The 22,703-nt window shown below is 40.2% G+C and overlaps 1 protein-coding gene across 4 annotated transcripts in view; it reads left to right on the top strand.

Annotated features, from left to right (window-relative positions):
* Window positions 1-21,409, top strand: part of dbn1 (drebrin 1) — a 144,900-nt gene extending 123,491 nt beyond the window's left edge. The window contains exons 4-15 of one of the 4 annotated variants that reach the window (XM_084730056.1): window positions 2,535-2,609; window positions 5,181-5,324; window positions 5,877-5,954; window positions 7,632-7,783; window positions 8,179-8,236; window positions 9,626-9,682; window positions 9,833-9,947; window positions 11,951-12,073; window positions 18,084-18,203; window positions 19,021-19,481; window positions 19,579-19,678; window positions 20,577-21,409. In XM_084730056.1, the coding sequence (XP_084586182.1) occupies window positions 2,535-2,609; window positions 5,181-5,324; window positions 5,877-5,954; window positions 7,632-7,783; window positions 8,179-8,236; window positions 9,626-9,682; window positions 9,833-9,947; window positions 11,951-12,073; window positions 18,084-18,203; window positions 19,021-19,481; window positions 19,579-19,678; window positions 20,577-20,632 (1,539 nt within the window). In that variant the 3' untranslated portion in view covers window positions 20,633-21,409. Of the gene's footprint in view, window positions 1-2,534; window positions 2,610-5,180; window positions 5,325-5,876; window positions 5,955-7,631; window positions 7,784-8,178; window positions 8,237-9,625; window positions 9,683-9,832; window positions 9,948-11,950; window positions 12,074-18,062; window positions 18,204-19,020; window positions 19,482-19,578; window positions 19,679-20,576 lie in introns of all 4 variants that reach the window. The other 3 variants (XM_084730055.1, XM_084730058.1, XM_084730057.1) reach the window with 3 other exon arrangements.
* Window positions 21,410-22,703: the final 1,294 nt, after the last annotated feature.

Below are 22,703 nucleotides of genomic sequence, written 5' to 3'. Positions count from 1 at the left end.
ACTTTTATTTTTATATTTCTGTTCAGCTATTGTGATTTTACAGTCCACAGTTCCAGACTTGTAATTTTTAATGAAAGGCCTGGTTTTAGCCATCTTTTTACAGGAGGTATAGAAACAGGAAAGTTTGCAGACTGAACTGTTTACTACAAGACTGGGAATAACAATGAATATATTGCGGCTTAATGGGAATTATCAGTAATTTTGAAGTCGATCCAAGTGGTGCTTTTATGTCAAAAAGAACAGAGCAGCGCCGTCTGGCTCAGAAAGGCAGGGAGTCCAAAACGATGAATAAACAGCAACATTTTGGGTCAGAAAATCATTGTCAGCTGTTTCCGCGAAGACTGTGTCTTTGTAGTGTTTTATGTGGTGGTTTTTAAAAAGACAGCAGATGTACCCTGACGCTGTAATGACGGTTAAACTTGTGACCTTCCACTTACGGGCCAAACAGAGAGAAGAAGAGGAGTCGAGTCACCACACATGCAGCAGAGTCAGAGGAATTTGTCCACCATTTAACTCACGAGGAAAAAGGAAATGTAACAGGAAGAAATTAATAATTTGTGAGGCTGGAGCTCATTTTATCACAGCGAGAGTTGCTGTTAAGAGCATTTAAACACAGTCTGAGTACGTCTGAGAGCCTCAAGATGAATGTTTTACTTTCTGAACTTGACATCAGCAGCGAGTGCATCTACATAATGACAGAGTGCAGAGGAGAGAGGACAGCGAGGAGGAGAGGAGGTGAAAAGACGAGGAGGGAGGAAGAATTAAACAACCTCAGCGTCTACAGTTTAAGTTTTTGTGCTGATAATTTTGTTTTTACAAATTAGTTTTTAGGAAAATTTAATCTCTGCCGCGATAATGTTTTTAAAGTATCCTAGAAATTACATATGTGAAAGTTTAATTTGACAGGAATGTGAATTATTGTTTTTTCTGTCACATTTTATTTGACGGGATGTGCAGAAGACTGACATGACAGTGTCATAACCATGTCATGACATATGAAGGAGGCTCTCTGAACGTTTATGAAGTGTCTTTCAATCAGTGATGCCATTTTTAATGCAAAGTTGACGTTGTTTGAGATGTATTTGTTTTGGCAACTTGACCTTAACAAAGACAACAATGTCTCTGTTATGACAGCTTGACACTAACCAAGACAACATCATTTTGTTATGACAACTTGACATTAACCAAAGCTTTGTTATGGTTAATGTCAGGTTGTCATAACAAACACATCTTAAACAGTTTCAACTTTGCTTTAAAAAAGGCATAATTACCTCAATGACACTTGAAAACAACATTCATAATATTTAATGTTTATGACAGGGTTATGTCATAGTTATGACAGTGCTATGTAAGTCTTATGCACAGCCCTTCAATTAAAATGTTACCATGTCATCAACATAGTGAAAAAAAATGCTGTTAAAATACTGTAAATAAATATACTTGCTGATGTTGTTTTGTAATAAAATTTGAATTTGTCCTGACATTTAAAGCTCCATGCAGGTTGGATTAATTTTCTTAGGACAGGTGATTTTAACGTTACCTGCCTGGTCAGTGACCTTTTCAGTAAACCAAGACCTTTACGTTTCCTTTACCAAGTGTTGTGAGTTTCCTAAACCTAAAAACTAAAAACAGTAATCATGTTCAGCATCTATGAGCAGATATTATACACTGCAGCAGGACAGGTGAAGTGTGTGACTGAACTAATTGCAGATACATTCAGTTTGAACTTTTTGCAACTTGTCACATATGTTCATTAAAAATGTGTTTGCTGTTGCAAATTAGCTTTATATAAACTGAATTTCTGGGAGACAGAGTTGAATGAAAAAGGGGACATAAAGCGACAGAAAGACCCGGTAATTGCAGTGAATGGAGACTGAGAGAGAGAAAGGACGAGACATTTGGTGTTTAAATGAGACCGGGAGCAGAGCCAGAGGACTCCTTCATAATGTAACACAGCAACGCTAACAGCCAAACAGGCACCAGACCGAAGCAAACCGGGCCAAACCAGGCTGAACTGCGCCAGAACAGGGTCAAAGACGATCAGAGTGTGCAAAAATGTGTTAAAATAATACATTAGTACACCTAACTGTGACAAAATGTACCACAAACTCTTAAAAATCCCCAAAACATCCAAACTCTTTCTTCTCCTTCAGGCTGTCTGAGAGATAAAGTGGTTACATTTTGTCACTGAGGGATAAATTGCAGTGAATTCAGATGAGATGGAGCCGATTTCCTCTGTCTCTTTCTCTCTGTAATTGCTGCTTACTGCGTTTTTATTGTGCTGGTTTGAATGAGCTGTGATTACTGAATCACATGATACGACTGTTTCAATAACCGAACGTGACCACAGCGAAACAAAAGCACTAATGAGACCAAAATGAGGGGAAAACTCTCCTTGTGCATCTGAGCACTCAGAAGAAGAAAATTGGGAAAAAATTCTGGGTAAACTTTAACAGAAAACAGCAAAGAAACATCAGCGATGTTGCTACTTCTTTCTCTAACTTTCAGTTTGTACCTCTCGCTCTCTGCCTCAGGTCGGAGAAGACGTGCCGGATGCCAGGAAGTGTGCCTGTGCCAGCCACGTCGCCACCATCGCTGACTTCTTCCAGGTCAGACCCACCACAGCGCTTCTACATATCCCTAAATAAATGCTCTAACAGGCATACAAGTCATCTTTTTATTTATTTTATTTTTATTCTATTGCTAGTTTGTGCTGTAGCTTCTGAGGACCATATGGACTTTTGTAATTTGCTTGTAGAAATTAAAAAATATATATATTGGAAAACATATATATCTTTCATCTAAGCACCACTAGGTGTCATAATATCTGAGGTAGGGATGTTCCTGTCAATTCATTTCCCTGTCAGCTGAATGGAAATTTTAATTTAGACTAGTGAACAAGTCAGAAAAAAAAAGAAAACAATTAGAAAACAGTCAAAACTGAGCACAGCTTGCAAAGGTTAAACATCATCCCAAAACATATTGCATCCATTTAAGATCTAAGAAGGAGTTTCGTATTTTCTGGTTTTCTTTCTGACGTCCTGCAGCCGCTCAACTCTCTGTGATTTACAGAGTTTCTGATGTACAGGTAACTTTACCTGTTGCTAAAGTAGCTAACTGCTACAGCTAGTTAGCCGTGCACTCCCCAGGTGTCCAAGCATAGTCAGCTGCATGTAGGCTAACTGAGCTAGCCGTCAGTTAGCAGGTAAAGTAAAGCTTTGTCCAACAGGAAACACTGTAAATCACCAAAAATCGAGACAGAGCAGCCGGAGGACATCAGAGGGAAAATAGTCTCTCCATATAATATGATCCAGTTTTTACCAAAATCAGTGACTGCTGTTATAAAGTTCTGCACTTTTGTGCAGTAATCAGTCCCCAGAAACACGCTTCTGCCTTCATTGTTTTACAAAACTAAATTATTGTTTAATTTGTGGTTTGATGAACGATAAATTCATTAATTCAGTGCCCCATATTGCTATTTTCCATGCAAAGGCAGTGCTCAGTAGTAATGAGCGCTGAAGTCTTGCATAACTGGTCCTATCTCTGAGCTAACTAGCCAACTAATGGCTAAGGTAGCAAAGCAAAACAAGTAAAACTGTCTGTCCATCTCTGTAAATAGTCAAAAGTTGAGGCAGAACAGCCGGAGGAAGTCACAGGAAAGACCAGAAAATATTTTCTCTGTTCCAGTTTCACCAAAATCAGACGTTAATCTGACGTTAAAGGACATTAAGTTCAATCAAAGGACAGGTTTTTGTGTGTCATTTTCAACTTCTTATGGTTAAAATCATTTGTCTTGTGAGATTTTATGAGGACGACACCACTGTAAGTGTAAAACTCGTGTAAATGTGTTTTAGACTCCATAAAGAAGGAAATGACTGAAGTGTTTGTTTCATAATCTGCTTCAGTTTTGTGTCACATGCAGAATGTTTTCAACCAACTCTCTGTGGAACAAGAAGCTACAGCAAATTAAACCTGTAGGAGGATCAAAGAGGAGGAACAGGAGTGTGTGTGTGTGTGTGTGTGTGTGTGTGTGTGTGTGTGTGTGTGTGTGTGTGTGTGTGTGTGTGTGTGTGTGTGTGCTACAGTGCATGACTAATGCCATCTCTTTTTAAAGTAATCTCTCAGAGCTGAATGACAATCCTCTCACCCACCGAGCGTGTGTGTGTGTGTGTGTGTGTGTGTGTGTGTCGGTGTGTGTCACACACAGCAGTGTATTCATACCTGTATTCCTGGCTCAGTGTGAATTTTATTTTTGGATTGGTAGAGTAGATAAAAAGATCAAGATTAAAGCAGAGGTGACTTTTTATTTATATATATATATGTGTGTGTGTGTGTGTGTGTGTGTGTGTGTGTGTGTTGAAGTGTCATTATTCTAAGTGGCAGTTCTCTCTCCCACACAACCTCAACTTCATCACACTGACGGTGCATTCAATTACCATCTTTGGGATAGAACACACACACATAGACACACATGAATAATCTATTATACATGATACACAAGACATTAGATCATATTACAAACACTGATTCCAACGTTGGGATGTTGTGTAAAACAATAAAAACAGAATGCATTGATTTGCACAAACTCATTGACCTCTATTCAATTGAACACAACACAAGGACAAGATATTTAATGTTCAATGCTTGTGATTGATTGAACCTTTCAAGGTTGAACAATAACATTTATCAATCTGATCATTAAATATCCGTGTCTTTGTACTGTTTTCAGTTGAATACAGGTCAAAAATTATTTGCAAATCATTGCATTCAGTTTTTATTGGATCCCACCTTTTTGGGATTTGTGGTTGTAATAACTTTAATGTATTTGTAATAATATTGAGATGTGACTGCTGAGTGTTGGTTGGACAAAACAAACATGAAGGCGTCACTTTGGGGTCGAGGTCGTTGTGATCCATAATAATAATCCTCAGATGGAGTCACACAGATTATTTGAGCTCCATCTCAACCAGTTACAACAATAAAATCCTGTTTTTACATTAATGCATGAGTCATAATAATCTAATGAGATCATAGATAATAAAAATAGATAATTTAACTTTTATACTTTAAATACATTTTCCTGATTATACTTCTATAATTCTTTTACTTGAGTAACATTTTCAATGCAGGATTTTTACGACTTAACAGATACTCACTCTCATCACCGTCTTTCTCTCCAGGGGGTGGAGGTCATCGTCAACGCCAGCAGTCTGGAGGACATCGACCCCTCAGCCATTGGACAGCGGCTGACCAATGGGACGGCAGTGGTGGCGAGTCCGGTCCTGAGCCGCCTGAGAACCCGAGACGAAGAACACGGAGACGTGGTACGAAGAAAGAGTTCAAGTTCAAGTCCTTTAACTGTAAACTGACCTGTTCAATGAACGCCGCTCTTTTAGCGTGTTCGTGCACAACACTGGAAGTAACTGTATGTGACAGTGAGCGCCGCACTGATCTTTTCCACAAAGAATTAAATAAGTTAGTAATGTATGACATTTACTGAATTTAAAAGGAGGCTAAAATAATTATGAAGTTGTCATAGACAACAAAGTTTCACAAAGTTTTGTGAAGTTCCTCCTGGATCAGTAACTTTCTTAGGGAGTCTGTGGATATTACAGTTACTAGTTCAGTGGTCAGATCAGTTGAAACAGGCAGTGTGCTCACTAACATCTGCCCATGTTTTTTTTTATTATCTTAACAATCAATCATGTCATACGTTATTTCTCAGAATTGTGGTGTTACTCAGAAAATCATTCAGCTTTAACTCCCTTGTATTGTGTATCTTAATAAAGACAAACATGGACACATTATTGTCATTAACACACACTGTCCGCCCGGCTGTTCTCAGATGTCTCTCCCCTGTTTCTCTCCTGATGCAGGGCACAGTGTACGAGAAGACCAACGCAGAGGTGGAGATGAAGAAAATCAATAGAGAGGAGTTTTGGGAGCAGGCCAAGGTGGGTGTGGAACAGGAAAGAAGGAAGGAGGGAGGGAGTGGAGGAAAATTAAGACGGATGAAGGAAAGAAGCATTTTAATCCTGCGTTATAAGTCAGAAAATAAAAGTGAAAGAATAATCGTGATCTATCACCACTTTAAACGTAGCTATGTAGTTTTCAGTTGTGGTAACACTGTACTCACTACCACTTTATTTGGATGTATGAAATGTTGGTAATAATCCCTCATTGCAAAGGAAAACTTTTTGCAGACAACTACAGAAAGTGCAGCAGTACAGCAAAGTCGGTAAACTGGTGGATGTTTATACCAGAAAGTTTGAGTCAGGCTTATTTTTAGTGACGGCGTTGTGTTGCTGGAGCTCGGCCATAAACGTGTTGTTTTACCCAGGAAGTTAGATGAGAAGATCGATACCGCTCTCCTTTCTGTTGATTAAAGCCACAGCAAGCAGCTGGTTAGCTTAGCTTAGCACAATGACTGAAAACAAATGGAAACAGTTAGCCTGGCTCTGTCAAAAGACAACAAAAATGTACCTATCAGCACCTCTGAAGCTCACTGATGAACGTGTTATATCTTGTTTGTTGGCGGAGTATTTTTTGGCCTGAGCAGTTGCCAGGCAACCAGTGGAGAAGCTGGTTCAAACTCACATACTATGCACTACAAAATGTGTACAATTGGTCAACATACTTTACACACCACTCCGCGCGTATCACGTCACTTCCTGACAGCCTCCGTGCAGGTTGGTGTATAACCACGGTAACCTGTGCCACCAATTAAATTCATTTAAAAAGTATATTTCACCTAGCAAAGTGAAACTTTAATTACATTTAAATTTAGGCATTTGAAGTTGTCGTTGTCACTACTGCGTTGCATTGCATCGCAAACTGAGACAACACAAAATTTTTTGAGTTTTTAAGCCAACTCATACATAAGTTGTGAAATTAACTTTCTGTTTTTACTGTGTTGTGGGATATTTTTGCTGGTGTAGTATCACATGTATAATATTTTCACAGAAACAGTATGCACCTCACATACTATTGTATCCATACTATGGTTTAAGATTCTCATGTACTGTTTTTCCATAAATGCCAGAAATGCCAGACTCCAAAAGTTAGCTCACCTGGCTGAGAAATAGTCCTTCATATAAACCCCATCACAAAGCAACATGTCATTTTCACTAATCTTAATTCTCTGCCAGAAAGCAATAAACGTCTTTCCCAAAATGTTGGACTTTTCCTCTTAATCTGATTCTTGTTGAATAAATGCAATTAAAGTTGTGTTTGGAGTCGAGTGGAAGTGAAGAACAAAGTCAGACGTCGAAGTCCTGTGGCCTTGTTGCCCTCAGCTCTTTTAAACAAAATGCAAAATGACAGCAGAGCTTCATGGAGCTGCAGGGTGTCAACTGGGTCTGTCCTTCACAGCCTCAGACACTCTGAAACTGCAGATTTGAAGTTGAACAGTGAGGTTCAGCATCAGAACTGAACTGAGTAATCGACAGACAGATAATTCTTCAATTCAGTACTTTTAATAAACCAAAATGACAGTTATTCTGTGTTTCCAACTTCAAAATTTGCTTTTCTGTGTTTTGTAACATTGTAAACTGTAGATCTTTGAGATTCACCGTGGACATTTCAGATGACTTAAGTCTCGTTTTTCTATGTTTTTTTTTTCCTCTCTCCAGCGTGAGGAGGAGTTGAGGAAGGAGGAGGAGAAGAAGAAGGCGGCAGAAGAGCGGCAGCGCTATGAGGAGGAGCGAATGGAGCTGGAGAGGAAAGAGCAGGAGAACCGAGAGAAGAGGTACCGCGAGAGGGAGCAGCAGATCGAGGAGCACAGGTGAGGAACAGGAACACTTTAACATTTCTGCAAAACTTGGGGCAAAACTGGGCATGTTTCATCGGTAGGTTAGAACCCTATAAATTTTTGATATAGAATCCCCAGAAAGGGTTCTTGGTAGAGCCATTGAACCATAGAATAGTTCCCCTTTAGAACCTAAGTAAAATGTTTCACAGATATCTCTGAAAGGATGGAACCATTATTAACAGTTCTACCAGGAACCGAAAAGTTTTTTTTATGGCTGCAAGTCAAAATATGGTGTCACCTTGATTTCTAAGTGTGTACATATATCCGTAAATTTTGCATGTTTTGCAACACTGTGTACTCTGCTGTGTGTAAAGGTCTCCGGTGTGTTCAGTGTCATCCAGTGTGTGTGTTTATGTGTGTGAAAACAGGAAGAAATTGCAGGAGGAGGAGGAAGCCAGAGAGAGGTTGCGGAACCAGACAACCATCGTAAGTTTCTGTGTTTTGTGTGTTCTTCGTAATAAGATCGGAACAAGACAATGAGACATAGTTGGCCATCCAGAGTCCAAAATTAGCATCTGCCACTCACCAAATGCAGGTAAAAAATCTATGTTGGCAAATAAAATAAGTGAGGTCACTGTCCACCATCTTTACTTTTTGTTGCGAGCTACATAAAGTCTGCAAGTATGAGGTGAAACACTGCTGTACTTATTTGAAACACGTCACTCCTGGATACTCTCTGTGTCAGAAGGTTTCTTGAACGTGTTTTTTAGTTGATTTAGTTAGTTTCTGCTCCCTCTGCCCATCAACCACATCTCAAGTCACACCTCCTCCCAAACAAACATGAAGACGTCGCCTGCACGCCTCAGTCTGGTTTGTGTGCCAGAGTCTCGCTGCGTCACAGAAATAAAATCAATTTCTGTGTCAGTGGGATTTGTTTTTGAAGAGGCCGATTATATGCTGTGTGTGCTTTACACAAACTTCAAACCTGGCAGTGTGTGCGTGTGTGTGTGTGTGTGTGTGTGTGTGTGTGTGTGTGTGTGTGTATGTGAGAGAGTTTTATTTTCACAAGCAGACATAAAACTATTACAACATCTTGCAATCAGCTGCCCGCTGCGTTGTAGCACAGCTGTGATATTTCAGTTAATCTCCTAAACGTCTTAAACTCTGTCCTGCTGGTGCGTTCAGGCACAGCAGTTATATTGCATCACTCGACGCACTTCAGGCGTCGTTTGTTCCTGATGGAGGTGGAGAAGGAAGCAGCAGGTTGTCAAAGACTGGGTCGATCCACCAAATAGTAACACCCAGAGGAGCCGCAATCTTTTTCTATAGGCACTGTAACAAGAGCAGAGTGTCTGATATTATACACATTTATATACTTACTGTATATCTATTAAATACACATTTATACACCTTTACACACTTACTATACACCTTTATACAACTACTACAAACCTTTATAGTTAATACACCTTTATACACCTATTAGTCACCCTTTCGTATTATACATCCTTACACACCTATTATACACCTTTATCTATTTTACATTCTCATACACTGATTATACACCTTTGCACTCGTACTACATACATTTATATTGAATACACCTTTATACACCTATTATACATCTTCTCACACATATCTTACACTTTTATACACCTATTAGACACCTCAATGCAAAATACCTGCCAGAAAATGTTTTAGATACTGTCCAAACAAGCTTTGTTTTTATATTGTAATCTGTGGTGTTGATCTTTGCTCGTATACGTGATGCTTAGTGACTGAAACAGGTCTCTATCGCCCCCCGCTGGTGACATCGTGTTATAGTGCTGATTTTTTTTTTTTTTTTGGCATCATTTTTGTTCTTCTTCTCTGCAGGCGACAGAGCCGAGCATCGAGGACCTCAACCTGGACAAGAAGGAGTCTGAGGTTGAGGTGAGTTTGACACAGGAACAGCAATAAGAGAAACTTTATTATCCCTCCTTGTGCTGTTTCTTGTTCATCAATGTACTTCAGACTGCAGTATGGTCTATATTTATGTTTCTGTGTGTGTGTGTGTGTGTGTGTGTGTGGGTGTGTGTCCAGGAGGCGAAGGCCATCATTGCTCAGCGGTCAGGAAACCCACGAGAGTTTTTCAAGCAGAAGGAGAGAGCCATGACCATCAGTGTCGACACCTCACCCGTCTCCGTCCACAGGACCGGTAAACTCTTTCAGACTCACCTGACAGTTCATTACATCTGAATCATTGTTTGCCCACATGACATTAATCATGTTCAACATCTCCTCAGCTGCTGCTTCCTCAGAACCAGAACTTAAGTGTTTCATTTTCAGAGATTCATTCAAAAGGTTTTAGAAAAAGAATTAATTCCCAGGAGGAAGGAGTTCACATCTTTTCTCACTGGAATCACAACATGAAGGAGTCGACACTGTAAGACTGTTGGATGGTTGCTGTTGAGCCTCAGTGTTTTATGTGATTTTGATTTTAATTTTCATATTCTATTGCTGTACGTTGTTGATATTCTCAGTAACAAGGGCGTAATTTCCTCTGGGGACAGATGCAACATGTTCCCTTTATACATTTTGTCATTTTTTAAGTCAGTTATGATGATTTTCTCAGTAAAAGCAAACAATGTCCAACTGTCTAACTCCAGATATGCGTTCATTATGAGCAGGAGTAAGAACTATGCAGTCTTTGTTTTGACCTCTTCAGACTTTTTTCATTTCTTAATGCACCTTTGAAGTAAATTAAGTTGTGCCAAAACATAAACATATAAGCTTACAGTTATCAGTTAATATAAAAATAAGGATATTGAACTTAATTAAGTTTCCTGATTGACTGATAGCATTTCTTGTTGCTAAAGTAACCGCCAACTGCTGCTAACTGTAGCTACCATTTGCTAGTTAGTTCAGTTAGCCATGCAGTTAGCAGCCTTAGCTTAACTAAAGCTTTAGATAGATAGATAGATAGATAGATAGATAGATAGATAGATAGATAGATAGATAGATAGATAGATAGATAGATCAAAGCGCCTGTGCTAGCGGTGTAAACACCAGTGCTCCAAGCTCCCAGTCTGAGCAGAATTAGCTTGCAGTAATAGCTGCACAGCTAACTGAGCTAGCAAGCTAATGGCAGCTACAGTTATCAGTTGCTTCAGCAAAAATTAAAGCTAGCTTGTGTCTATTGTTGGTGTCTGTTGTTGCACCTTCCTCTTGTTGTTTCACACTTTAATATAATGCAGTTGGGGTGCTAATATGTTTTTTCTGCAAATGCAGAGGATGCCAATTGAGTTAGTGGTCCTTCAGTCTGGCCCAGGACACGTTCGTGTCTTGGGTACATTGACACCTGTCCTTAGAGCTGAACTTTTAGCCTAGAACTTTTGATTGGATCACCCAGGACAATTCTTAATATCAGGTGTAAACAGGGTCAATAAGATTTTTTTGTTGGACCACCTGTATTTTGTAAAACAACTTCATCATCATGTGTCATTTGCTAACAAGGATTCATGCCGTTCAAACACCACCATATTTATTTAATTTTAAAAGACTCAAAATAATGTTTTTCTTTTCTGGGATTCTTTCTTCAGAAACTGGTTCAAAGCAACAGAAATCTGAGGATTAGAAAAAAAAAAAAAATCAAACTCCGTCAGCATTTCATTTCTGCCTAACTGTCAGTCAGTCAGTGTGTTTCAAGCCACACTAACCACTTTTTCTTTCTTTCTCTCTTCTCTCTTCTCTTTTTTCTTTCTTTCTTTTTTCCTTTCCTTCTGTCACCTCTGCTCACTAATTTGACTCAACATTTTGTGTTCACCATCCTCATTCCTTCTTTCATTTATTTATTCACCCTCTCCTCCACTCTGCCATCTCTGATTTCTTCATTTTGTAATGTTTTGTGGAAACGACTTCTTTCATCACCTCCTCCAACTGTCTCTTTCTTCTTCATGGGTTTCCATGGGACTCTCTGCCCTTCCCACAATCCTCTCTGCTTCAAACTTTTTTCCTTTGGGGCTGAACTTCTTGTGTCTTGACTGTCTTCCTGACTGTCTTCCTTTTGCTCTCCCTCCCTCTCTTGCTTTTTGTCTGTCTTGTCTCCCCAACATCTCTCTTGTCCTGGTGCGTCGGCTCCTCGTGTCTTTTGTTACATGTTTGTGTTTTTGAATCTTCGTGCTCTGCTGTGTGTGGCTGTGTGTCGTCCCCGACCGCCAGGCCGTTTGGACAGCCCGTTCTTGAGGCAGCAGCACAGTCCCAGCAGTCCAACTCCCCCACACCGGGGCGCGTCGCCCCTCCGCACCCCACCACACGCACGGACGCAGCCCGCCGCTGCAGCCGGTAGGTACAGCACATAACCGATAAACAGCAGAAGAAGAAGAAGATCGATGGACACTAGCAGCTTGGTCGAACATCTCCCCCCAGCCACGAAACCTCTCCACAAATATGACAGTGACAGAGGATGAAACTGCATGTGAATTTAAAACATGACGATTAAATAGTCTCTGTGGACAAACCACACTAATATCCCAGTTTTGAGTTTTATTCTGGTTTTTATCATGTTCAGGACTTTACGGTGGCAAGAAACATAAGTTATCTTGTTGTTCATCTTCTTTTGTACAAGCAAAAAAGTATCCTACACAAACCAAGACACACATTTAACAGAATTTTGATGAACTGATGAACATGTATACGAGGAAATAAGGTCTAATCCAAGTTTACTAAACCATGATATAATGTTTGCACACACAAATGCAACCAGACAGCATTTTGCTAGCATTAGCTAACTTAAGATGTCACTGATACAGTCCTATAGGTAGCTTTTACAGGTTCCCATAGTAACATCTTTTAACCATCTTCAAAAATGTGTTTTCCTAGTCCATAGAATATAATTCAGGAAACAGGAAATGACAAAGTTGAGGTTACACTGGGTACCAAGCTTGGTCGACTGTTATTGGAGTAAACAGATTTATCTGTGTGAAGGTGTATTTGTACCTGGAAACGTAACAGCAAGACTTCTCCACATTTCAACCACTGAAGAAAACAGAAACAGATGTGAAATTTGATGCTGCTAGTTCAGATCAGATTATTCAGACTGAAATATTTTGTTTCCAGTATAAATTAACAGAATAAAACATGAAACATGAATTCAGTAATGGAGGTCGGTTTATTTGGAAATCGCTGAACCGTCTGTCTCAGGTGCCATGCCTTTGTTCCGATGGCCCGTTATTCCGAAACCCCACAAAAAGCCAATGGTTGAGAAGTAAAAAGCAAATGTTAGGCGATATAAGACCTAAATCACGGTCACATGACTTCATGTCATCACTAAGTGACTAGTGCTTGACGTTTAATGTCCTCAGAATCCTCTGTAGTCTCATTTAGCCACTTGAGCATCAAAATCCACAAGTAGAGTATTTCTTTCATCGAACAAAACATGAAAATCTCTTAAACTTGTGAACTGCTAACATGCTAACTCATTTCCAGGTTTTGGGTCCCGTACGGGTTCCCGTAGCCCTCTAAATTTCTTCGACAGCCCATTATCCTGAAAAAAAAGGCCCATTGCTCCAAAAATACAGACTCTCCCTGCTGTTCTAACAACTGGTGTAAAGAGGGCCCACACCAACTGTGGTTTGCCGCAGTGAAAACATTTGGTACAAAATCCCTGCCGACTCAGTAGAATGGGCATTTTGGTCCAGTGGGTCGTTTTTTGCACTGATTTTGGAAAATAATCGGCCATCGGAACAATGGGCAGTCCCACTGTTTCAAGAGACAGTAATCAATAAATCTGACGGTGTCAACCGATGAAACGACAGCAGTGATTAGATCACGCCTCTCAGCAGTTTTTCAGTACACATGCATTTTCATCCTCTCAGTTTCAGCACTTCATTTTCATAATCCACTGCACTTAGCACTTTCACAAACCGCACACCTGCGCACCAACCCTCTGTATCACCTCACCACCTCCTACCGAATTTACCCCACCCCCACTCACAACCCCGCCCTCCGTTCCCGACAACTTTCATCTCCCACTCAAATTTGGCAAATTTGAAATTCTCAAAGTCTGGTGATACTTTATAATTTCCTTCTTGTTGACAAATAAAATAATACCAGGATTAGCATTTTAGTGCAGAGATCAACTCAAAATTTCAACAGTTGAAGCTTTTAGCGGTAGCTTTCAACTTTATCTAATATTAAAAACTAAATAGCTGCAAGAACACTTAAATATCCACTCAGAAAAAAGGCCAAAATCTGGCCTTTGTTTTGTGTTTTTAACAAAAAGACCTTTGCATGTAGTTTTAGCACAGATGCTAGCTGTGTCTGAACTGTGTTCTTCCTACAGGACAATAAAAACACATTTTTGTTTTTAATCAAAGTACTTCAGATCAAACCTTTCTCACGTCTCACTTACCTTTTAGCTAGCGCACTGGCAGTCTTCCATGCTAATAAGCTAACTGGCTAACATGCACACAAGCACTTCACTAACTCATAGTAGATAACAGAACATCCTTTATGGCTGTAAACCATAAAGCTGTTTGTCGGTTTGTGTGATAGATGTCGAGTCTGTCGTCTCCTCAGTCTTCATCCTTTAGATGTCGTCCAGTCAGCTGCTGATGTTCAATTATTTTTCTAAATGTGTCTGGGGTTTCTTTTCTGATGTTTTTTTCTGATTTTGATTTAGCAACAAGCTAACTTTTTCTTCTCTTAAGGATAATCAAGATGTTACTTTTACTACACAATCTCACCGGTTCTTCTTTCACCTCCCTCCTCTGCCGATCCTCGACCTCTTTCCTCCGATCCTGGACTGCATCACGTCCCTGCACACAAACACTCAAATACACACTCCTCCTCTTCATCCTCCTCCCCCTCCTGCTGCTTTTAATCCTGACCGACTGGCCGACCTGTGAGTGTTTGTGTATGAAAGTGTGTGTATGTGACGTCGTCGAGCCGTCCGTCACTCGACCACTGCTGTTTGTTGGCCTTTGACTGAATATGGACATTTGCCTCTTATCTTGTGTGGAGTTGATTGAATTCTGTTTAAAGACCATAATGGTGATTTTGTATGTTTCAGTCAATTAAAAACAGTCAAACACCTGTCATCACTGCAGACCAACTTCCAGAGAACAACATGTTTTTAAGTTTGACTTACTTTCCATCAAAGGAGCTCAGCTAATCTTGACGATTGAGCCAAATGATGTCGTACCAAAAAAAAAAAAAAAACTAAATATATGTTCATAAGGATTCATAAAATGAGTTTACATCAACAAAAAAAGTGTGGTACACCTAATGTGTGTCCTTTGTGTTCTAAACAATATTTTATGTTGTTTATCACATAGACAAATTGTAACTGGGCAACATTAACATGGTATTTGTAGATTTTTTATCTTTTGTCCAAATATCAAAAGGAGAAAGTGCACAGGAGTCCAATATATCAATATTTCAATATGTCTATGACATCAAGGCCGTAGTTTGGATTGTTGTGCAAATAGTTTTGGTTGTATTATTTTTGTCACTACGCTAATACAATGGAAATTAATAATGTATTTTCTCCATTTTTCCCAACCTAAGCACAGCAGCTGGTTCAGGAGAAAGATGGTTGATCGTTGAGTCTCATTCTCAGGCTTTAAAATGCAGATGCTTTGGGTTGGTCATCCGAGTGACAATTGATGTTGCTGCTGTTGAATTTAATAACAGACCATTCTATCAATCATGTGAGCACCACAAACCACAATCCACTCACCTCCGTTGTTTGGCTGTGGGGACAGAAATCAAATATCTCAACAGATGAACAAAAGAACAAACTATCGGCATGGCTAGACACCACGTAAGTTAAGGAAGAAAATGAGCTGTTTTGAGGTAAATCAAGACTTTAAAAACATAACAAAATGCTTTGGAAAATGGTCAGCAATAATTTGATTACAGGACAAAACCATGCAAACCACCTTTATGATCTGCAGTGTGTGTTAATGCATGTCTGTAGATGCAGTAAAGGCAGATTTTATGCTGGGTGGGCAAACAACCAGTTCACCCCTGTCCCAAGTGACAGCTGACAACAAAGACAGTTTGCTCTAAATTCGATTCTTCTTTTACTATCAAAGTGTGTTGACAATTTTCTGAAATGGTTTCCATTATCAGAGGTTTTTGACCACCAGGTGAATTGGGGAACCCACCCACACAAGACCTCGCTGAGCTGGATGTGATTTGTCATCTAAAACAGCTCGGTCGCACATCTCAGTCGGCCGTTTCGTTCCCAGTCAAAGTGACTCTGTTGTTCTTCGTCTGTGGTTTATTGTGTTCGTGTCCCCCGGGGAAATCTTGTCCTGCTCTCTGAACAGGACGTCTGACTCCAACAAGCATGAAATCATCCAACATCTGAGAAACAGTGACGTTCTCATCGTGGAAGTGATCCTCTTGACACAGTGTTGATGTTTTCCTGGATGTGACTGTGACTCACCCACAGTGTGACCATATACATTGACGGCATCATGATGAATGTGCAGAGGAAATCTGATTTCATCCGTTTCATGATAGTGATTGTGTCCTGGTTTTGGTGACAAGTTGCCTGGGATCCTTGTTGGAATGCCGCTGTACCATAAACCAGAATTAATTTTCCTCAGCTCTCCTGGTTACTACTTCCTCTGTCTGTGCGATGTGTCCGATGTGTGCTACAGTGTCACATGTCAGAGGCAGGGTTGCCAAGTCTCACATGTTTGTGACGAGACATTTGCTTCCAGGCACTGTCTCATCATATTCAAACAAATTTCAGTCAAAACCAGATAAGACAAAGCAACAAAGCCGAGCCATGCTAGCAGCTTTGTGTCAAATGCTAACACGCTGAGGTATAATATCAGCATGTGTACACTTGGAATGTCTGTACCAAAATCTGTTATTATTCAGCTTTAGATATCAAAATACTTTACTGGATATTTAAAAAAAAATGTCCTGGTGGGACTAGATGATCACAAAAGTCACTGATCCTCTGGGCACCTAGCTTAGCATCACCAGGCAAATTCACAAACATGAATTAGTCTGGAACCTCTAAGTTCATTTTCAGTTTCCAGCAGGCGTTGTAAACATGCGCAGACAACGCTATTGAGTAGACCTGCAACCAGTCCAATGAAACGAACCAAGGAAACATGACCTGCAATCAATCAAAGCGACAAAACGTGAGGTAGCCGTCCTTGGTCTGTTTCCAAGTGGGGCACAAAAAGCTGGCCGCCTGCTTACAACTTTTCTCGTATTACAGCAAGACAGTACACAGAAATATATGAATCTGAAACATTTTTGGCAACAAATGATGCAGTAACAAAATCTTTCTGGAGTCTGAGATGTTGCACTCGAGGGACCTGCTGACTGGATGCAATTGGATAGACTTACAACCAATCAGAGCAGTGACACTGCTCCATATCGCATAAACGGTTGTGATTGGCTGTTAGAATTCTGGCTGAATAGCAGGAGGCCCAGACGTTCTGCCAGGGCAAATGCAAACGTGAACTCAGCAGATTCGTCTGGTTCTCAGGCTACTGGGGAGCATGAACGTCTGAACCGCATTTCATGGTAATCCATCTGATGGTTTCTGAGATATTTCAGACCAATCTGCTCTGCAGTCTGCTGCCTGACACGTTGTCATCCATATCGCCAAGCTGCTAGCATGGCTAATAATGAAGCTATAACATTGAATAGTCCACCTCTGCACACAGGACAACATCTGGACATCAAACCTCCATATTTTTGCGCCAAGATTGAGCGCCTCTTTCCCTTCACTGCTCTACACTTCCTCATCTACTACAGATTAAATGTCCATCAAAATAATACTTCCATGTGATTAAGGCGTCCGTCTGAAACAGCCTGGTTCTGTCACCAGCTTTAGTCCCATGGACAGGACCTTGGATCTGCTCGACGGTATTTGAGATGTGGAGGTTCAGAGGTCTGGAGACAGGCTCTGTGTGTTTGCTGGTTCGCTGACAGCAGAAGTGATGTGATTGCTGTGATTTTTTTGTGCTGTCGTGTTGAATTAACACGGGGTGTGACTGTGGAGGTTTGAAAATCAGACACTGAAGCTTCCCATCAGCATCGTCTGGGACACAACCACAGAAGGAAACCCAGTTCACTTCGAAAAACAGATTGATGCCCAGTATTCTCAATATTTTGACACATTTTAACAAAACAAATGGTGTGGCAAAAAAAAAAAAAACACCAGTTGTGACATTTCAGTTAAGCAGCAGTACTTTGTGTTAATTCAACACTTCTCATTTCTAAGTGTAATTTTGTTGCTTTAGGACGTTTTTGCTCTGTACCTTTTCGACGTTGTTGTCCCGTTCTGTCCCTGTAGGGGACGATGATGACGATGAAGGGAGGACAGAGCGCAACATGGCCGCCGTGTCACCCATTCCTAAAATAGTCACCACGCCCATCAAAGAGGACTTCAACAGGGAGGACGAGGACTGCAGAGACGAGTGGGGTGAGAGTCAAGGTGGGTTTTTTTTTTAGCTTTTTCAAAATGCACTAAATTGGAGATGGAGACACTTTTTCAGAGCTCACATGGCTGATCAGCTGTTTCAGTGTCTGTAAAAAAGTAAAGTTTAAAACACGCAGAACAAGCAGAAACTGAAATTTCAATCAATCATTGTAAGTTACACTGTTAAAGATGACATCTAGTGTTCAAACTAGGATGTGTAATGTACATGTATACAGTGTTATTTATTATTAATATGCTCAAACCACATTCTAGTTCATTTTTAAAAAAATCACCAACCTCAAACAGTGAAAAAATGTAGAAAACAGGATGGAAATCTGCCTCCACACACAATCATTCTACTACAGGGGAAAAAAACACTAGCATGTTGATGTCTTTGTGCCAATCTCAGTCCTCTAACACTGATTTTATTGCAGAATAACTGTTTAAAAAAACTATAAATTTACTATTGTTTGACCCGTAGCTCCTTATATTTTTCTGTATATGACCCACAATCAAAAAAGTTTGGCTGCTTCTGAAGAATTGCTGATGTTGATGAACCAACTCCTAATATCTGCGTAACAGTCGTGGGTGGAAACAAGCGTTCATTCAAATTTTCTGTTGCCGATTCACTCAAAGGTTTTGCTAAACACACTGAAGTGATGTTGACTTAAAGATTAGATGTAATCTTTAACCAGATTCAGTCCAGTTAACACAGATGTTTATGCAGCTTTTGAGCTACAAATCATCAACTCAGCTGCTGATAGCCTGAATTAAGACAAATTATTCTGAGTTTTTATTATTAAACTGGTGTTCTGCTTGTTCTCTATAAAAGATTCGGTGCCAAAGCAGCAGCAGAAACCGCCAGTCCAAGAGTCGACACCAACCAAGCCCGTGCAGAGCGTCGCCCCGCAGGCCCGCGACCCCTCCGGCTTCTCCGTGTGGGAGTCCGGGACAGACAGCCTGGTCGAGCTGTGGGACAGCAGCCCTGCCCCTCCCGGCGACCCCTCCCAGTCCTCCGATCTGGTAGACCTGATGGGCGACAACGGCCCCCCCAGCACCGCCACCGCCAGCGGCAAGCCTCAGCCCCTCCTCAGCTTCGACGAGATGATGGACGGGACCCTCTGCTCGGGCGCCGAGGACGACCCCACCAGTCTGGTGGACGTGACGGCCTCGGACCAGATGACCCTCAGCTACCAGCATGCACTGGAGCACGCGTCCGGCGAGAGGCAGGATCTGGATGACGGACAGCTGCTGATGACCAACGGGGAGACGCTGCTGAAAGAAGGAACTCAGGTCAGACAGGTTGATGATGCTGCAGCTGCAGATTCACAAACAGGTTTTATGTCTTTTTGTTGGTTAATAGTCGTCTTCTCTGTCTTCGTTCTTACAGGCGAGTGAGGGCTACTTCAGCCAATCACAGGAGGAAGAATTTGGCCAATCAGAGGAGTCCTCAGCTAAACCTGCACCGGTCTTTTATAACAAGCCACCAGGTGAGATACGTTTCTGAGAAATGAATAAAAATGAATGAATGAATGAATAAAAGAATTTTATTTGGAACATATTCATTCATTATTTTCCCCTGGTTTCCTAGTTTATGCAAAATCACCACTTCCTCCTTTACGTCGTGACGGCCGTTATTCCATAATTACAATAGTCTGAAATGTATCCCATTGGACCAAAAGCCTATTATCCTGGAAACAAACATCCCTTGGTGTGAAAATACACGCTCTCCCTGCAGCTGTTAGGATTGGGGATTTAGGTTAGTGTGTTACTGCACTGAAAGTGTGTAATTTCAGAGAAATGGGTCAGTTTTGGACTGCTGGGGTTTCAGAGTAATGGGCCATCAGAACAACGGCATGGCACCGGTCACCTAATTCCACCTGTCATGTCGGACTCACCTCTCTACTGTTCTTACTTTCTCTTCTCGAACATTCACTGATTAGTCACCCCTTTTTGCTTTTAAGCTACCATCAATTGTACTCAACACTTCCTGCACAAATGTTTCAAATTAAAAGTCTGAGCAGCTCAATGGCCGGGGCAGCCCTGTCTGGTAGGCTTTTATTGTGCAAAATATACAACAAGTATCTTGTTTTATTGGTAGTATCTTCTAGCTTTGGTAAAGTACTGTGGAAGTGTTTTTGTTTAATGCAAACAACAACATCTACCTACATATAAGTACTTACTTGCGTGCTTGTGCAATCATTGCTGGTATATAAATATAAATATATTTCCCTTTAAGCTATACTGAGCTACTGTATTGTAACTTAGAAGTATAGATTACATTGTATACTTTAGTAACTAATACTCATGGAAGTTACAAGTACCTTAACAAAGCACTTAATTACAGTAATTCAGTAAAGTAATCTGTGTGTTTATGTGTGTGTTCAGAGATTGACATCACGTGCTGGGACACGGACCCCGTGGTCGATGATGACGACGACTAACCGGCCAATCAGACACCACCACCGGACCAAGACGAAGTAGGAAGTGCGCTTCATGAAGAAACAAGATTTTTTTTTCTAAAAAACAAAACAAAAACACAAACAAACAAAAAAAAAGTAATAATAATAACAAACCTTGCATCAAAACTACTTCTGTATTATCTTTTAGAAGAAACGAAAACAGTAGCCACCGAATAAAGGGTTTGAGTTATCGTTAAAGATGGTTTGAAGGCTCAGTTATGGGTTTTTTTTCTGTGTGTTTGTTATTTTATTTATTTGTTTTTTTCTTCTTTTTTTTTTGCTATGCAGATGTAATAGCTGGGAGCGGGGGACTTTGTTTGTGTAAATGATTTATTACACATTAACGTAGCGCACTGCTGCATATTAGAGACAATGAAGCCCAGTGTGTGGCAGACACCTAGTCTGTAGTGCTTTAATAACACCCTATAAAACTAATACAGTGGATCATTACAGCTGCCATATATATCTTCACTCTCTGTTTCTTTTCTTACCTCTTTTTCACCTCCCTCCTTCCTTCTGCCTTCCTCCCAAAATATTCACCTCTGCAAGTCAGTTAATCTTGTATTTAGCCGTCACTTTACCGGGAAAAGGTGGAACATTTTATTTATTCTGGTGTATCTGAACTTCTTTCTGACGACATCCTGAAGAAATCAAATCTGCTCTCAACATGAAAGTCAAATTGTGGCTCCTTTTTGACCTTTTTCACTCCTTTTGTATGATTTTAAGACTGAATTCAAGATTAAATGGCTTGTAAATCTGGTTTGCTTTTCTTTTCGGTGCACTTTTATTTCTTCCTCTGCCTCCTTGTGGACGAGCTGCAGCCCTCCTCTCTGGTTCCATCAATTTCATCATTTCTACCCAACATATATATTTACACAAGCTAGATGAATATACTGTAGATATTTTTGCAAGTGTTAACAGTTTTTTAGAAGAGTTTGGCTTTATGCTAACAAACATGAAGTCTCCTTCAGCTTGTGCACACTAGAAAAAACAAAAAAAACAATCCTTTGTATGATTCTTATTCCTCTGAAATTTCTCCTGAGGCTAAAAATGGCAAGTTCCCACCAGGTCCTTCATTTTTTTTTGGGCAGTAGTTTTAATTTGCATAATAATTTGAATGTTTATTTCTGGCCGTTACCGTCCCGACAGAGGCTGTAGATGTTAGATCAGGGATGAGTGAAGGGATGAAACCTCTGGAAGTTGGGAGTTTTTTTTGTCTTTGTTTTAATCTGCACGGAGAACCAGATGTTTTATTTATCACATGACTGTGGATTTGATTCATTTTGTCAAATCATTGTAATCATTTAATGAATGATTCATTATAACTCCAGGGCAACAGGAACTAATTTTTTGCAGCAATGAACCACCTAACTATATTTAAAAATCAGAAGAAAAGGTTTTGTTTATCAGGCAAGAACAGTCCAACAAAATACACTACTGATTTGCATTATGGGAAGTGTAGGATCCAGTGTTTTTTGTAGCTTGACTGTTGGGACCAGTTGTTGAATATGTATTTCATTTAATTCATGAAAATAAATGTCTGTTTATGCCCCTGTAAGTAACTTTCATATTTTGGACGCCCCTGTGGACAAAAGCAGCAGCAATAACCACAAAATATGACGTCAAATGTAAAATTATCTAAATAAAAAACTCCTCCTGCTTCTTCTTAACTGGCTAACGTACAACTCACCGTAACTTTGCCTGGAAAAATGTAAACATGCTTGTTTCATCTGATCTGAGAGATGAGAATCCGACCCAAGGACAACTATACAAAAATATATGATTTAAAAATTAAAAATAAGCCAAATAGAGGCATTGATAATAATTTGAGGCTATTTTATAACCAGCTAAAACTCCTTGTAGTAGCTTTAAGTCACTATCTGTTGTAGATTGAGGACACACAATGGTATGAAGTATTGCAATAAAAAAAATATGCTGTGTAGCAGGTTGTAAAACAAATTAACACACAAATCCGTCACAATCTCTGGTCCTCTGAGATTTGAGACGTATCAAATATTCACTGTCAGTATGGTGATGATGACGGAGAGCTACA

The sequence above is a fragment of the Lutjanus erythropterus genome, chromosome 11 (assembly GCF_056507025.1).
Source record: "Lutjanus erythropterus isolate fLutEry1 chromosome 11, fLutEry1.hap2, whole genome shotgun sequence".
NCBI lineage: Eukaryota > Metazoa > Chordata > Actinopteri > Lutjaniformes > Lutjanidae > Lutjanus > Lutjanus erythropterus.
This window is presented reverse-complemented; position numbering and strand designations above follow the sequence as displayed.